The sequence below is a fragment of the Mustela putorius genome, unplaced genomic scaffold (assembly GCF_011764305.1).
Source record: "Mustela putorius furo isolate JIRA1106 unplaced genomic scaffold, ASM1176430v1.1 tig00000876_pilon_pilon_pilon, whole genome shotgun sequence".
In the NCBI taxonomy this organism is placed as follows: Eukaryota; Metazoa; Chordata; class Mammalia; order Carnivora; family Mustelidae; genus Mustela; species Mustela putorius.
This window is the reverse complement of record NW_025421506.1, coordinates 2,637,624-2,656,326: the sequence shown is the minus strand read 5'-3', so window position 1 is coordinate 2,656,326 and position 18,703 is coordinate 2,637,624. Positions and strand designations below refer to the sequence as shown.

At 38.2% G+C, this 18,703-nt stretch overlaps 1 protein-coding gene across 4 annotated transcripts in view; it reads right to left on the bottom strand.

The window, feature by feature from the left end:
• Window positions 1-18,703, bottom strand: part of NAA35 (N-alpha-acetyltransferase 35, NatC auxiliary subunit) — a 99,725-nt gene that overhangs the window by 889 nt on the left and 80,133 nt on the right. For all 4 annotated transcript variants that reach the window (XM_045086084.1, XM_004774105.3, XM_004774106.3 and 1 more), the window contains 8 exons: window positions 17,299-17,365; window positions 15,607-15,705; window positions 14,849-15,027; window positions 5,480-5,616; window positions 4,549-4,616; window positions 3,302-3,442; window positions 2,785-2,907; window positions 156-236 (listed from right to left, as the gene is read on the bottom strand). In XM_045086084.1, the coding sequence (XP_044942019.1) occupies window positions 156-236; window positions 2,785-2,907; window positions 3,302-3,442; window positions 4,549-4,616; window positions 5,480-5,616; window positions 14,849-15,027; window positions 15,607-15,705; window positions 17,299-17,365 (895 nt within the window). The remainder of the gene's footprint in view (window positions 1-155; window positions 237-2,784; window positions 2,908-3,301; window positions 3,443-4,548; window positions 4,617-5,479; window positions 5,617-14,848; window positions 15,028-15,606; window positions 15,706-17,298; window positions 17,366-18,703) is intronic.

Here is an 18,703-nt window from a genome sequence, read left to right as displayed (position 1 = left end):
GAAATTTTAAATCAATAAAATCTGTAAGTTTCAAAATAAAAGGGGAAGCTCTAGTTATTTTTCTGCCACGGAACCTCTTTTAAAGGGATGATTTTTTTTTTTTTTAAGTTCTACAATAATTTAATGCCCATTTACTTTCCCCACAGTGCACTTACCTTAGATTCCTTTTTGTGTCCTCCTGCCAATAACTTCATGACCACAAAGTTGGGTTTGGCAACCTTTAAAATTCTATTGACCTAAACAATGAGCAACATTAAGCTATCAAAACCTAAAATTCAGAGTCAAAATGTCTTTATAATATAGGTACTTTGCACAAAGTAAATGTTGATATTTTACTAAGGCAACTTAAAACGAACAGACACACTTTCCCATGACCACAGAGCACTCCGCGTGGGCCAGCCGTGGGACCCCGGGTCTGCTCTCAGCAAGCCTGAAGAGCATCCGGCCGCAAAGGCAGCAGCGGAGCCCATGTGGCCCAGACTCCACAGCTGGAGTGCTCGGACATCAGGTACTAGCTAGCAAACCCCTGGCAAGTTCTCTAGCCTCTCTGTTTCCCAGTTTCTGCATCTATAAGCATGGGGACAGACTCGCCACCACCGCACAGACCTGCTGGGAGGATTACTAAGTGACCCAATACACACTCCGAGCTCAGAACCACGCCAGTGAGTAGGAGGTGTCCTGTGTTTCCTGTCACTCCTGACTACACTTGCCTGGAAGGTTTCACCTGAACAGACGAACAGCAGAGGACTGACTGGAAGGCTGCATTCCTCCGGAGAGGGAGTGATGTGCAACCTGAAGAAAGAAGCTCCCCCTGCTCCTGGTTGCTGACGGACCTCTCTCCAGAAACACATCTCACCACAAGTCTGGAACAGCTTCTCCTCAGCCCCGACTAACACATCCGCCCGTCCACATGACAGCTGCATCCGGGCCTCCAACAGGCACATCCCAACCTGAGCTCCTAACTCCTCAGCCCACCAGCTCCGCATCCACTTGCAGCCTCTTCCACTGGTTCCCCCCAGCCAGAGGCTGAGGCCCAAATCCCGAAGTCCTCCCTAACTCCTCTCTCCCTCACCCGCCATCAGTCCAACTTGCTTCGGATCCCTCCACCGACCACGTCCTCTCTCACAGGCGACTGCTGTGGCCCCCACTGGCTCTTTGCCCCTACCACCGGCTACTTTCAGCACAGGGGCCAGAGTGAACCTTCAGAACAAAAATCCAATCTGGTCTAAAACCTCCAAAGTGAGCACGCCTCGTTCATCCCACTCCGGCCACACCAGTCCGTACCCTCCGGGCCTTCCTTTACATGTGCAGATCCCTCTGCCCATTCGGCTCCATCCGCAGTGGCCATGGGACCTGCTTTTTCACCTTCTTCAGAGATTTGCTCACCAGCTGCCTTAAAAAAGCCTAATCCGCCACCGCCGCCTCCTTACAGTATTCACGATCTCCATTCCCAGCTTGATTTTTCTTCATAGTCTTATGATCTTCTAGTACACAATATAACTGTCTACAACCTCTACCCTTAAGAGGGCAGAGATTTGTCTAGTTTTCACCACAGGGCTGCGGACACAGTAGACCGTCAACAAGTATTTGCTGAGTAAACGAATTAAGTTCACTGAAGGACTTATGCCGTCTATTATAGGTACCTTCCTCTAATTTTTACATTCCCCCTTGTATTTTATTACATGATTACACAGAACATAAAAGTCATCTCTCTCCTATCCCTGTTTCCCAAGGTTCCCCTCCCAAGAAACCAACATTGTTATCAACTCTCACATAATTCTCACATCTCCTTCTGGAGATACATGTGCACACACACACAATCCCTGGGCCCCTTTCGATTGAAACGGCAACATACTATACACCGTTCAGTGCTTCGCTCTTTCAAGAACATTCCATTACGGTATGTAACCACCTTCTGTGTCCTTTTCAAGACTCCGCAGTCTGGTATGATGTATCATCACTCATTTGACAGTCTCTGTTGAGGAGGCAGTGAAGTTTCCTCACTTCTTCGCTCTGAGAATCCTGCTGCAATGAGGACTCTTGTGTATTAGCTACTTGCTTCCCTCACTGCCCACACAGGCACGTGTGTTAGATAAACCCCAAGCAGCAGAACTGCTTGGCCTAACCATCTGTGCTTTTTTTAACAGGTAACTGCTATGAACTTCCCTTTCATGGAGGTTGTACCAAGATATACTCCCCTAGCAGTCTGAGTGTTATACGCAAGGCATTCTCGTGTGCGGAATGCATGCATGTCAGTATTATCAGGCACAGCAAACTGTGAAAGCAACCAGTGGCTGCAACTTCAGATTCTGCAAGTTCCAAGGTCTGTGGGATAGTATGTCAAAACAAAGTCTTTGAACAGTAGGCTCTATTTTAAATGGTCAAGTGGAATAGGTTTTTACTTCCTGTGATAACTGACCAGAGCATTTTTCATATTTTTTAAGATTTATATAATTAGATTTTAGTATCATAAACTATACATTAAAATAAAAAAATTTAAATGTCATCATTTCTAAACTGTGGATCACTCTGAATCCCATTTCTTGTCCTCCTACATACTCTGTCTTAATTTCTGTGCACTGATCTCTAAATTTACACAAAGGAGCTACTTGCTTTCATGAGCTAATTTTAAGTCTTACAAGGTTAGGCTAGCAAAGCCACTTAAAATCCATGCCAGAAACATGAAAGGCTTCACTATTCACATGGTAAGGTTCATTTATCATCCAGTAGTAAGATACGTATTTCCTGCCAAGCTTTTCCTCCAGAATTACTGTGACCGCTTACCTCATGGTCTGGGTTTGGGATATTTTCCAGGATCATTTTTGCCTGCTGAAAGTGCTTACTAGCTGCCACATACAGTTCTGGAGACTGAGGAGGAGGGCTGTATTTATTGAGGTCAGACATTTCCTAAAAAGGGGAGGTGGAATACTGTATTATTCAAAACATGTTTAATATGAAAAACTCTAAAACAGCTTTTATAATTAAAAATTCTACCCTGACTCATGTTTCATATATTGACACTAAACCAAACACTAGACACATGTCCCTATTTTTCCCTACATAATATTTAATTCCCAATTACCTCATCTGATCCCCATACTTAAAATAACTCTTAATGGAATGAGTGCATCCAGAAAGAGCCAAATAATTTTCACAGGAATTAAAATTCTTTTATCACCTTGTCACTGGTCCAGTAATAGTCTGATTTGATTATTTTAAAGAAACGGCTAGGTACAAACAGCGTATCTCTAAGCCGGTCTAAGACTACTTCCTTTACAATTGCTTTAGTGAGCAGAGTCACCTTGAACTGCAGATAGTGCACTGGTGGTGGCGTCATTACGCTGTTGAATGGAGCAAATCTGTGCTCGTATCGAACTTGTTCACTATCAAGCTCAAACTTGGGTTTTCGTACTTTGCCATCCATATCAAATGCTACCATGGTCTAAAGGAAAAAGAAAATAAAAGTGTCTATCAATTTGAAAAAGTGAATTCCTCATTAATGCAGAGTAGAAAACAAGAAACAGCTATTTACACAGAGTTAAAACAATTTTAAGGTTCAGATATCAGGAATAGGAAGAGAAAAACTGGCTTCAGTATTCATTTTTATGTTATATGCCATATTTACATAAAAATTTTTCAAGTTCCAGTGTTTAACCCATTACGAATTTTCCCAGTGAAAAATTCATATGTACATTATTCTGCTATGACACATGCTTTTATAGTTGCTTTGAAACCTTCAAGTAAAAGTTTCTTAGGAAAAAAAGTCCTATTATAATAAGAAAAGCATAGGTCCTATTTCTCAAACAGAAGCCCATGTTCTGTTTGATATATTTGAATATAAGCTGCCTCAATTTCCTGAATTGCCAAGTACAACTTAAGAGTTAGCTCCTGTGGAGAGCCTGGGTGGCTAAGTGGGTTATAAAGCCTCTGCCTTCGGCTCGAGTCATGATCCCAGAGTCCTGGGATCGAGCCCTGCATCTGGCTGTCTGCTCAGCAGGGAGTCTGCTTCACCCCCCTTCCCACCCGCCTCTCTGCCTACTTGTGATCTGTCAAATAAATAATCTTAAAAAAAAAAGAGTACTTGCTAACTCCTGAAAATGTTTGCTTAAGCCATTCATTGTGGAGCCTACTCTCTTCCTAATATGCTCCTAAAGAAATACAAACCCCATCTCTTCCAAGAAACCTTTTCTGATCATGAATCAGAAACTCTGCCTTCTCTTATTACTTATGTCACACATATTACCTGACCTGTCATTACCTAGACACCTGAGACAAGGATCACATCTGATTACAGTTGGTGTTCTTAAATGTATTCAGTAGAAGATATGTGACACATGGCAAGTGTGTTAAATTAGTACTTGTCTACAAATACTTGTTAAGCAAATTAATGAAAACTAGACTTGGAAAAAAGGTAAACTTTAAGCAGATAGTAAACACAAAGGTGAAATTAGAATCTGGAAAGAATCAGAGAAAAGAGTCCATTTTAATTAAACTATGTAACAGCAATGTTGTTAAAAAGCAAAGACAACTTCATTTGTGACAACTTACTTTAAACATCCCAGCACACATGTTCTGATATGCCTGGCTCATTGTAATTTCTCGGCTCAAGGGGCGAACTATAATTAAAAAGAAAATTATCCACAGTTTTCCCCCTCCTCTTGCATTACCGCAGGAGAAAATCTAATTTAAAAAAAAATCTTCCACCTTGTATACTAAAATTAAAAATTCAAAGTTTGTTCCTATAGGTTAAGTTTTAGTTTATGGCCCAAATCTATAAAAATTAAAATATAACTGAAAGGCTTTTTAAAAAGCTATGTTCCCTAAATAATACCATAAAATTCTAATATGAAATTATTTTAACTTTTGAATTCACCATGCGGACTTAATTTCTGAAACAGAAAACCCACTCATTACAGTTATTGAAAAACCCATCCAAACTGTTGAAATCCTAATGAAATACACAGTAATATTTTGTAGCATTTGTAGCACTATCTGTACCCTTCTACTAGTGATCAAGAGAGCAGTGTCTCTGAAACATTTCTTCCTTCTCCTGGGCTTTGGGTGTTGCACCAAGGCCCTCTGTGATTATCTTTCTGTGCCACTATAACAGCACAGCTCCAGATCGACTGCCCTCCAACTGGTCAGCCTTCTGTCAAAAGATCAAGGGTCTCCTGCTGCCTTGTTCCTTGACTCATCCAGCTTACACATTCCATGTGGCTACTTCTTGTCCTAAGGTCTTCTAACACATAAAATAGCAAAGAAGTAAAAGAAAAGCAAGGGAAAGCACCAAAGAGGCTTGGGTCACTAACACTGGGATTCACTCTCTACCTTATACTTTCTGAAGAGAAGATGGGCAAGAACAGAGATATAAGGACTAATTCACTTATAGCAAGGCATAGGCAGTTCTCCAACTGTTTGTAGAAATTAAAGTGTACTCCAATGTTAGTTACTTCTTAAATTTAAAAATAATCCATGGTACCTTTCTTCTTTTTTTTTGTTTTTTTACTGCTCCGGCCTTTCTGCTGCTCTTCCATGATCCTTTCCTCTGCCATCTGAGAGCCATCAGCACGACTTAATGTCGACATCAACCATGCATAAAGGAATTCTGAGAGATACCTTCAAGGGTATCAAATGTTAGTTAATGGAGGAGTCTAAATGAGATAGCTTTATCACTACAAGTACTAGTATTAATAAAGAGATTTTTAATACTGCTTTAAAAGTAAAAAAGAAAAACCCAATTATCCAACTAGATAATTGCCAGATTAGATTTTATAAGAAATTAGCATTACAAATGATTAACTTTTCCTTTCTTGTAGCCTTATATTGCTGGACAATGCTGAAAATATGCTTAATTTCCTACAATGATACACACTTTACAACCTTTCAAAAGACTTCCTGATAATTATATTTATATATGTTAAACATATATATAAGTATATATATGACATATATAAAAAAATATACATTTATATATAAATTCATCAAATGAATGCTCATTATACAATTTTTTTTATTATATCAGGACACACTTCACCTCAGCCTATTAACAAAATATTTATTTTCACATTAACTGCAAGAGAAAGCAAATACAGAGGAAAAAAATGTAAAATTATAGGCACTATACCAAAGCATTCTAAAAACTAAGAACATTCAGACTTATAATTTACCTGAGTTTATTCAATAAATTAAACATGAAACAGATTATTCCACCGATACTAACTTTTCAAAAGCTTAACCAACATTAGGTTCTCTAATGCCCAGAAAAATAAGTTCAAATCTAGAATATGAATATATACAGTTTATACTATAATCTATATGAAATTAAGAAACACTACTACATTAAGCTAAAAATCAAAGATTTATTAGGAAGTTTATTATTATCAAGGATGAGCATATAATGCCTATCTCTAAAATTCTCCAGAAAGTTGTAAGGCAGTTTAAAATATTAAAACATGCACCCTACCACCAAAAAAAAAAAAAAAAAAAAAAAAAACCACGAAAAGAAAAAAAGAAAGAAAGAAAATTGAAAGTAAAACAATAACTAGTTAAAAGATACATCTGAGGAGGGAGAGGAGTCAAGATGGCGGAGAAGTAGCAGGCTGAGGCTACATCCGGTAGCAGGAGATCAGCTAGATAGCTTATCTAAACATTGCAAACACCTGCAAATCCAATGGGAGATTGAAGAGAAGAACCACCGCAATTCTAGAAACAGAAAATCAACCACTTTCTGAAAGGTAGGACCGGCGGAGACATGAATCCAAAGCGACGGGAAGATAGACCCCGGGGGGAAGGGGCAGGCTCCTGGCAAGCGGCGGAGCAACGGAGCATAAAATCGGGACTTTTAAAAGTCTGTTCCGCTGAGGGACATCGCTCCAGAGGCTAAACCGGGGTGAAGCTCACGCCGGGTCAGCGTGGCCTCAGGTACCCCAGGGTCACAGAAGGATCGGGGGTGTCTGAGTGTCACAGAGCTTGCAGGTATTAGAACGGGGAAGCCGGCTACAGAGACAGAGCCGAGGAGTGAGCTCTCAGCTCAGGGTTGCCTTGAACCAGTAGCAGGCTCAGAGAGCTCTGAGCGCGGCCGGAGGCCAGGGAGAAGGGAGTTATTGGGCACTATTCTCTGAGGGCGAACCGAGGCGTGGGGCCCCAGGCTCTCGCTCCTCCAGGCCGGAGACCAGAAGGCCGCCATTTGTATTCCCGTCCTCCGCTCAGGGAACAAAAGCTCCTGAAAGCAAAGCTGAGGGGATTACTCAGCCCGGCCCCTGGTAAGGGCGGTGCTGGTAAGGGTGGTGCAATTCCGCCTGGGGCAAAGGCACTTGAGAATCACTACACCAGGCCCCTCCCCCAGAAGATCAACAAGAAATCCAGCCAGGACCAAGTTCACCTACAAAGGAGTGTAGGTTCAATACCAAGGAGAGCAGCAGAATTCCAGAGGAGGAGAAAGCAAAGCACGGAACTCATGGCTTTCTCCCCATGATTTATTAGTCTTGCAGTTAATTTAATTTTTTTCAATTTTTTTTTCTTCTTCTGTTAATTTTTTTTAAACTTTTACCCTTTTCTCTTTTAACGTTTTTAAACTAGTTTATCTAATCATATATATTTTCTTTTTTATATTTTTTCTTTATTCGTTTTCTTTTTTTAATTGTTTCTTTTTCTGAACATCTTTTTATCCGCTTTCTCCCCCCCATGATTTGGGGTCTCTTCTGATTTGGTTAAAGTGTATTTTCATGGGGTCTTTGCCACCCTTTTAGTATTTTACTTGCTCCTTCATATAGTCTTATCTGGAAAAAATGACAAGGCGGAAAAATTCACCACAAAAAAAAGAACAAGAGGCAGTACCGAAGGCTAGGGATCTAATCAATACAGACATTGGTAAGATGTCAGATCAAGAGTTCAGAATGATGATTCTCAAGGTTCTAGCCAGGCTCGAAAAAGGCATGGAAGATATTAGAGAAACCCTCTCGAGATATATAAAAGCCCTTTCTGGAGAAATAAAAGAACTAAAATCTAACCAAGTTGAAATCAAAAAAGCTATTAATGAGGTGCAATCAAAAATGGAGGCTCTCACTGCTAGGATAAATGAGGCAGAAGAAAGAATTAGTGATATAGAAGACCAAATGACAGAGAATAAAGAAGCTGAGCAAAAGAGGGATAAACAAACAGCTACTGAACCACGAGGGGAGAATTCAAAGGATAAGTGACACCGTAAGACGAAACAACATTAGAATAATTGGGATTCCAAAAGAAGAAGAAAGAGGGGAGCAGAAGGTATATTGGAGAGAATTATTGGAGATAATTTCCCTAATCTGGAAAAGGGAACAAGCATCAAAATCCAGGATGCACAAAGAACCCCCCTCAAAATCAACAAGAATAGGTCCACACCCGTCACCTAGTAGTAAAATTTACAAGTCTTAGTGACAAAGAGAAAATCCTGAAAGCAGTCCCGGAAAAGAAGTCTGTAACATACAATGGTAAAAATATTAGATTGGCAGCAGACTTATCCACAGAGACCTGGCAGGTCAGAAAGAACTGGCATGATATATTCAGAGCACTAAACAAGAAAAACATGCAGCCAAGAATACTATATCCAGCTAGGCTATCACTGAAAATAGAAGGAGAGATAAAAAGCTTCCAGAACAAACAAAAACTGAAAGAATTTGCAAACACTAAACCAGCTCTACAGGAAATATTGAAAGGGGTCCTCTAAAAGCAAAGAGAGAGCCTAAAAGTAGTAGATCAGAAAGGAGCAAAGACAATATACAGTAACAGTCACCTTACAGGCAATACAATGGCGCTAAATTCATATCTCTCAATAGTTACCCTGAATGTTAATGGGCTAAATGCCCCAATCAAAAGACACAGGGTATCAGAATGGATAAAAAAACAAGACCCATCTATATATTGCCTACAAGAAACTCATTTCAGACACGAAGACACCTCCAGATTTAAAGTGAGGGGGCAGAAAACAATTTACCATGCTAATGGACATCAGAAGAAAGCAGGGGTGGCAATCCTTATATCAGATCAATTAGATTTTAAGCCAAAGACTATAATAGATGAGGAAGGACACTATATCATACTCAAAGGATCTGTCTAACAAGAAGATCTAACAATTTTAAATATCTGTGCCCCAACGTGGGAGCAGCCAGCTATATAAAACAATTAATAACAAAATCAAAGAAACACATCAACAATAATACAATTATGGTAGGGGACTTTAACACTCCCCTCATTGAAATGGACAAATCATCCAAGCAAAAGATCAATAAGGAAATAAAGGCCTTAAATGACACACTGGACCAGATGGACATCACAGATATATTCAGAACATTTCATCCCAAAGCAACAGAATACACATTCTTCTCTAGTGCACATGGAACATTCTCCAGAATAGATCACATCCTCGGTCCTAAATCAGGACTCAACCGGTATCAAAAGATTGGGATCATTCCCTGCATATTTTCAGACCACAATGCTCTAAAGCTAGAACTCAACCACAAAAGAAAGTTTGAAAAGAACCCAAATACATGGAGACTAAACAGCATCTTTCTAAAGAATGAATGGGTCAACCAGGAAATTAAAGAAGAATTGAAAAGATTCATGGAAACAAATGATAATGAAAACACAACGGTTCAAAATCTGTGGGACACAGCAAAGGCAGTCCTGGGAGAAAAATATATAGTGGTACAAGCCTTTCTCAAGAAACAAGAAAGGTCTCAGGTACACAACCTAACCCTACACCTAAAGGAGTTGGAGAAAGAACAAGAAAGAAACCCTAAACCCAGCAGGAGAAGAGAAATAATAAAGATCAGAGCAGAAATCAATGAAATAAAAACAAAAAACCCCCCAATAGAACAAATCAAGAAACTAGGAGCTGGTTCTTTGAAAGAATTAATAAGATTGATAAACCCCTGGCCAGACTTCTCAAAAAGAAAAGAGAAAGGACTCAAATAAATAAAATCATGAATGAAAGAGAAGAGATCACAACTAACACCAAAGAAATACAGATAATTGTAAGCAACTCTATGCAAACAATTGGACAATCCGGAAGAAATGGATGAATTTCTAGAGACATATAAACTACCACAACTGAACCAGGAAGAAATAGAAAACCGGAACAGACCCATAACCAGTAAGGAGACTGGAACAGTCATCAAAAATCTCCAAACAAAAGCCCAGGGCCAGATGGCTTCCCAGGGGAATTCTACCAAATGTTTAAAGAAGAACTAATTCCTATTCTTCTGAAGCTGTTCCAAAAAAGAGAAATGGAAGGAAAACTTCCAAACTCATTTTATGAGGCCCACATCACCTTGATCCCAAAACCAGACAAGGATCCCATCAAAAAAGAGAACTACAGACCAATATCCTTGATGAACACAGATGCGAAAATTCTCACTAAAATACTAACCAAAAGGATTCAACAGTACATTAAAAGGATTATTCACCACGACCAAGTGGGATTTATTCCAGGGTGCAAGGTTGGTTCAACATCTGCATATCAATCAATGTGATACAATACATTAATAAAAGAAACAACAAGAACCATATGATACTCTCAATAGACGCTGAAAAAGCATTTGACAAAGTACAGCATCCCTTCCTCATCAAAACTCATCAAAGTGTAGGGATAGAGGGCACATACCTCAATATTATCCAAGCCATCTATGAAAAACCCACCGCAAATTATCATTCTCAATGGAGAAAAACTGAAAGCTTTTCCGCTAAGGTCAGGAACACGGCAGGGATGTCCATTATCACCACTGCTATTCAACACAGTACTAGAAGTCCTAGCCTCAGCAATCAGACAACAAAAGGAAATTAAAGGCATCCAAATCGGCAAAGAAGTCGTCAAACTATCACTCTTTGCAGATGGTATGATACTATATGTGGAAAACCCAAAAGACTCCACTCCAAAACTGCTAGAACTTGTACAGGAATTCATTAAAGTGTCGGGATAGAAAATCAATGCACAGAAATCAGCTGCATTTCTCTACACCAACAACAAGACAGAAGAAAGAGAAATTAAAGAGTCAATCCCATTTACAATTGCACCCCAAACCGTAAGATACCTAGGAATAAACCTAACTCAAGAGGCAAAGAATCTATACTCAGAAAACTATAAAGTATTCATGAAAGAAATTGAGGAAGACATAAAGAAATGGAAAAATGTTCCATGCTTCTGGATTGGAAGAACAAATATTGTGAAAATGTCTATGCTACCTAAGCAATCTACATATTTAATGCAATTCCTATCAAAATACCATCCATTTTTTTCAAAGAAATGGAACAAATAACCCTAAAATTTATATGGAACCAGAAAGGACCTCGAATAGCCAAAGCGATATTGAAAAAGAAAGCCAAACTTGGTGGCATCACAATTCCGGACTTTAAGCTCTATTACAAAGCTGTCATCATCAAGACAGCATGGTCCTGGCACAAAAACAGACAAATAGATCAATGGAACAGAATAGAGAGCCCAGAAATAGACCTTCAACTCTATGGTCAACTAATCTTTGACAAAGCAGGAAAGACTATCCAATGGAAAAAAGACAGCCTCTTCAATAAATGGTGTTGGGAAAATTAGCCACATGCAGAAAAATGAAATTGGACCATTTCCTTACACCACACAAGAAAATAGACTCAAAATGGATAAAGGACCTCAATGTGAGAAAGGAATCCATCAAAATCCTTGAGGAGAACACAGGCAGCAACCTCTTTGACCTCAGCCACAGCAACATCTTCCTAGAAACATCGCCAAAGGTAAGGGAAGCAAGGGCAAAAATGAAGTATTGGGATTTCATCAAGATCAAAAGCTTTTGCACAGCAAAGGAAACAGTTAACAAAACCAAAAGACAAATGACAGAATGGGAGAAGATATTTGCAAATGACATATTAGATAAAGAGCTAGTGTGCAAAATCTATAAAGAACTTAGCAAACTCAACACCCAAAGCACATCCAATCAAGAATGGGCAGAAGACATGAACAGACATTTCTGCAAAGAAGACATCCAGACGGCCAACAGACACATGAAAAAGTGCTCCATATCACTCGGCATCAGGGAAATACAAATCAAAACCACAATGAGATATCACCACACACCAGTCAGAATGGCTAAAATTAACAAGTCAGGAAATGACAGATGCTGGCGAGGATGCGGAGAAAGGGGAACCCTCCTACACTGTTGATGGGAATGCAAGCTGGTGCACCCATTCTGGAAAACAACATGGAGGTTCCTCAAAATGTTGAAAATAGAATTACCCTATGACCCAGCAATTGTACTACTGGGTATTTACCCTAAAGATACAAACATAGTGATCTGAAGGGGCACGTGCATCCGAGTGCTTAGAGCAGCAATGTCTACAATAGCCAAACTATGGAAAGAACCTAGATATCCATCAACAGATGAATGGATCAAGAAGATGTGGTATATATACACAATGGAATACTATGCAGCCATCAAAAGAAATGAAATCTTGCCATTTGCGACGACGTGGATGGAGCTAGAGGGTATCATGCTTAGTGAAATAAGTCAGTCGGAGAAAGACAGCTGTCATATGATCTCCCTGATATAAGGAAGCGGAGATGCAACATGGAGGTTAAGGGGGTAGGAGAAGAACGAATGAAACAAGATGGGATTGGGAGGGAGACAAACCATAAGTAACTCTTAATCTCACAAAACAAACTGAGGGTTGCTGGGGGGAGAGGGTTTGGGAGAGGGGGGTAGGGTTATGGACATTGGGCAGGGTATGTGCTCTGGTGAGTGCTGTGAAGTGTGTAAACCTGGCGATTCACAGACCTATACCCCTGGGGATAAAAATACATTATATGTTTATAAAAAATTAAAAAATTAAAAAATAATTAAAAAAAAAAAGATACACCTAAGGATAAACATAGTTCCTTTTTGTTGTAACCAAACAAAGGCCCCACAGTCTATAAATCAAAACCGTACTGGTAAAAAACAAAAACCAAAAAACCCCTGCAAAATGCCTGGAATGGATTAGGTGCTGTGTTTTAAAGCCAAACTGAGCACTGTGCTTCCTGGCAATGAGGGTAAACTTGGAATTACAGTTTTATTTCATAAAACAAAACAAAACAAAAACAAATAGTTCACATGAAGAGAAAATAATTTCTGACAATGAATTTAAGAAAAGCATTTAGAGTATCCTTTTATAGGGTACAAATGATCCTCCCCCCACAACACTATAAAATCTGAGGGTCTATATCTTAACTCAGTGAGAGGACTTCTATGGGGAATTAATGCTGTCATCTACCTTCCAAATACGAATACAAGGACTGATGAGTGAAGGATAGAGTTGACACCAGTCAGGCTTTTCTTATCAAATATCAGATATCTCAGTGAGCTTTTAGTAAAGGCATTATCAAAATTAATACAGTTATATCTAAAGAGAGTCAGAGTACAGTTATATCTAAAGAGAGTACAGAGTACAGATATTTTAGACCAGTGGTTCTCAATTGTGATCTCTGGATCAGCAGCAATATCACCAGAACTAGTTAGAAATGCAAACGACTGGTTCCGATCCCAGATCTACTGAACGAGGATCTCAAAGGACCAAGCCTAACAAGTCCCCATATGCACTGTAAAGTTTAAGAATCAGAGTTTTCTACTATTCATTTTTAAGCACCCACATGCCTTAGGAATGCTTATATTCATGAACAATAACAACAAGCTTATCTTGTGAAAATGCTGGAGCCCAATCTATAATTTTGAAATTGAAAAGCAGTTAAAACTAACATGAAAATAGACCACAAGTGTATTTATAGGCAAAAACTAAAATTTCTTTCATTAAAAAAAGAAATGAATTGCTCAAATATGCAGATACATTTCTAATGGAGTGTTTATGTGGTTATCATTCATTTGCTGAATTAAGAGCCCAATTCTTTGTGCCAAAAAGCATCTAAAAATTTTATTTTGAGGAATTAAGGGCAAAAAAGCTTCCCATTAGCTGCCGCAAACCTGGGATTGAGTCCCGCTTCGGGCTCTCTGCTCAGCGGGGAGCCTGCTTCCTCCTCTCTCTCTCTCTGCCTGCCTCTCTGCCTGCTTGTGGTCCCTGTCTGTCACATAAATAAATAAAATCTTAAAAAAAAAAAAAGATGAACCATGTTAAGGTCTTATACACTAAACTTAGCTGTTTGTCATGAGCAACACTGGTTATTATTTAATAAGTTACCACCATCCTTGGCCAGACTAAGCAAAAGATCCATTGGCTCTTATTATTTTTTTCCCGTGGCAGCTTTCCCACGCCTACAGTACTTCCAAGCATCCTCTTACTAGGTTTCTCATCCACAAATGAAAGTGAAGAACTCCTGGCTGAGGAGGGTGATCCCTTAGCAGCTCCTTCCAAGCTCCTGAGATAAATCCCCAGGACAGCAGTTTGCAACAGTTATGCTCCCAATGATAATCTTAGCCACAGTTTCTTCTCAGAGGAAAGATCTGGTTCAGATTTTGAACTTTAATTCAGTTAAGTACATTCTAGAGCTAGCACCCAGCATCACTAAAGTCAGGACTAAATATATGTTCATTTTTCTCTCTACAAACAGATGAAAGCTCTTCAATTAATCCATTTACTTTGGAGCCACTTTTACTAGCTTTTAAATAAATACTCAATAGCTGAAAAAAAAATGTATTTGTATGCTGTTACAGCACTTAAAGATAGATGTTCAGCATGATCTGGCTCTAATTTTTAGTAAACATTTTCCAATTATCCCACAACTAAAGTTAAAATACATTAAATGAAAAAGTACCCTGAAATCTTCTTCTGTTCTACAGATGCTCTCTCAGATCTTATCTACTCTACCCACTGCCAATTTTAACTCATGCTGATCTCTTACCAATATATGTAGTAGTACTCGTGCATGCTGTAGAGCTCCAATTCAAAGCCACTCAGAAGATACTGGATCATAATTCGAAGGTTATGATAAAGGACCCAGGTACCTAAACAGGCCAAATGTTGCCTTTGGGGTTCCTGTTTCAACAGCATAGTGTGAAGGGCTGCATCAACCTTCTCTGCCTATCAGAATAAAAGGTTGTAACATTGACTTTCTTTTCAAGGTAATGAGAGAATTAAAAAAACAAACCAGCTAAAATAGCATTTAGGCAGAAAATGTAAAACTTGTCACATAAAGAACTTGCACTTTCAAAACATTTTTGGTTAGATTTAAATTTCTCATTTCACAGTGGATAATGTTTGTTTAAATACTCCTTAAACTAAAAAGACACTTTATAAGGACAAACATACAAAATACTGACTTCAGGTCTTAAGTTATGTTACCAATTAATATTGCTGCTTATAAGTTAAACATTTTATTAGAATGTGAACCTGTTGTAAAACCATAGTTCTACATATATTTTATAATTTATTCTGATTATCCAAGAAATAATTTAAGGTGTTTCTCAGTTTGGATTATTTTCTCTTTTTGTAAACTCTTTCTTTGATACATGAAACTGTTACACTGAAGTTAAAAATAAAATCATCACATTGAAAAATTAAACAGTCAAAATATCATCCCAAAGAATTATTTTTTAAAAATCTGATCAAGGTACTTGAATATCTTAATTCTGGAAGGGAGGACAACTTGTGGGCTCTTACCTCATCTTGCAAGGTAGCAAATTCCTCAAGAATATGACCAAGCTTATCTCTCTGTCGAGCCCTATTATGTCCATGGATCTGAATAAGACTACAGAAGGGCTGTAAGACACATACAGTTTGTTAACTGGCAACGTAAAACTACTTGGCACTAAAGAAAATTAACATTCCAAATTTTCAAAATGGAGTTTAAGGGGGGAAAAATACTGTGGATTTAAGAATCAGGACTGTGCATTATTTCTTACACAGGCATATTTCTTACAGGCATTTCTTTTTAAGGAAACTCAACATGAGAATTTATCAACAGCCAGAAGAAAGTAGCTGTTAATGAAACTTGTTTTCATATGGCAAAAATATCTTACTTTGATCTTTAGATTTTAAGAGAATAATTTCTTTTCTGTTTATTTCCCGCTATAAGCCAACATTCAAGGGTGACAGTTCTGTGCTGCTTTAAACACACCAGAACAATTATAAGGCTTGAATAAGGGCTAATACAGTTGAACCCTGAATAACACAGATGTTAGGGGCACTTATACCCCATACAGTCAAAAATCCATGTAAAACCTTTGACTCTCCAAAAACTTAACTACGAATAGCCTGCTGTTGACTGGAAGCCTTACTGAGAACATATACACAGTCAGTTAACTCCTATTTTGTGTATGTATTATATATTGTATTCTTTCAATAAAGTAAGCTAGGAAAAAAGAAAATGTTATTAAGAAGATCCTAAGAAGAACAAAATGCATTTATAGTACTGTTACTATATCGAAGAAAATCTGTGTATGAGTGTACCTGTACAGTTCAAATCTATGTTTTCAAGGGTCAATTGTTCTCTAGAAACTTCTATTCCTATTCTACATAATAAAATATAATATTTCATTAATCAGACAATACACATGAATGGTAGGATGCTCTGATTTAAGAAACATGAATTAGAAGGTATAATTTTAAATTTGTACAGTTTGACAGATATTATCTCATTTGACCAATAACTAGCCTCTAAGAAGTATAGGGGCAGTATTAACACCTCACTTTTTAAAGACTGGGAAGTGTATAGAAAAGTAAAGTGACCTGTATGATAATGGTAAAATATTAATAAAAATGAAATCTGGCCTTTTAGTTCTTTTACCATCTCATGCTGCCTTGTTATATGTATGTATATATGTATTTTAATAACTGGAATTAGGTACCCAAAACTGACTGCAATTAAATAAAAATGATTTATGATTAATTTCATCCACTACAAGATTTGTATTTTTTTCTAATTCCCTGAGATGTGAAATAAACTTGTGATCTGATCTGTATCAATAATTTTAATTTTACTGTAATTCTATTCATTAAAGTACTACAAAGAGAAGGTATCTGGGACTTCTACAAACATTCCTTGTTTAAAAGGTCAAAAATAAGTAGTTTTTGTACCCATTTACAAAAAAATGTGTACAACTTATCCTGTGGTCCCTGGGGGTTATAGTGAAGACATCAAAAGTGCCTCAGTATCTAACAACCTGCCAGGAAGACTTCAGGTTAGAGAGCTATCTACTTGAGTATAAGAGGAGAAAGAAATTATTTATTTATTCAGTGAAAACAAGTAAGAAATGTCAGATAAAAAAATAACAAAAATTAATGCTACTGAAGGAATTACACCCCACAGTTTTTAAAGTATCCATCATAATGGTCCAAAATTGTAGCTCTTACCCGAACACAGTGAGTAACAAAGGAGTCAATACAGTCCTTAGCCTGGTGATTATTATACAGGCAGCACCTGTAAGATAATACTCATTAAAATCAAACTGTTTGGCCTATAAAAAGCAGCAGTGACTACTATAGGTGCTGCCAACGAAGAAGGTGGGAAAAAGAGAAAATTGAATCAAATACATTACTAAATTAAAAACTAGCATTAGAAAAAAAATAAAAACTAGCATTAGATTAGGAAATATTTCACTATCATTATGTTATTCACATAAATGTACACTGTTTCCAATTCTTTCAGCTCTATCTTCGGACAGAGTTGAATCCAACAAGATAAAATTAACAAGAGAAGAAAAATTCCAAAGTGCCACTTTTTTATAACCCTACTGCAATGCTATTTATTTTTCTACAACTGACATTCTCCTGGGACTGTGCTCATAATAGTAATTACAAAGAAAATACCATACAGAATCCTAATTATTTCAAGATGTATCCACATTTCCAACCACTGGCCAAAATCATCACCTATAAATTTCTGGTACCTCAACTTCTCTCCTCATGCAGTGGTTTCCTTGTGGTGTTCCTTATCTCAGTTAATAGCATCACTTCTTGACTAAAGCCCGCCTGAGTAGAGTCTGGGAGGATCTGCTACCTGCCTACCCCTAGAGGAAATACAGGGGCTGAATAGATGGGAAGATTGTTTTTTTTGTTTTGACCTCCCTGAAGTGGGAGGTCAGTAGTCCTTTGCACCTAAGAAGATGGGGAAAAGCAAAGACTCCCCTGGTGCATGGACAGGAGCAGACAACATACTACTCCTCAGTGTTTGCCATAACTGTATAATCTGACCAGAGCATCAGAGATAAACAGAGTCATAATCATGCAATGGAAAATGATAGTACATGCAGCAGCCAAGTGAAAAGAAAAAGCAGAATACCTGGAAGAGGTGGTGGCAAGAGAAAAGGTGATTAAGATAAAGCTCTTAAAAAAAGATTTTCTGGGGGCGCCTGGGTGGCTCAGTGGGTTAAAGCCTCTGCCTTAGGCTCAGGTGATGATCTCAGGGTCCTGGGATTGAGGCCCGCCTGCATCGGGCTCTCTGCTCAGCAGGGAACCTGCTTCCCCTTCTCTCTCTGCCTGCCTCTCTGCCTACTTGTGATCTCTGTCAAATAAATAAATAAAATCTTAAAAAAAGATTTTCTGGATCCAAAAATTAGGATTTTCAAATTTAAAAATTCAATAGAAGAAAGACACTCACCAAAACCTTGAAGGTCAAGAGGAAGAGCTTTCTCACATCATGGCAAAAATAACAAAAGAGAGAAATATACATAAATATAAATAAAAGAGATAAATATGGAGAATGTGGAGAAGAGATCTAGAGGACTTAATATATGAGGAGCTCTAAGAAAAAAACAGA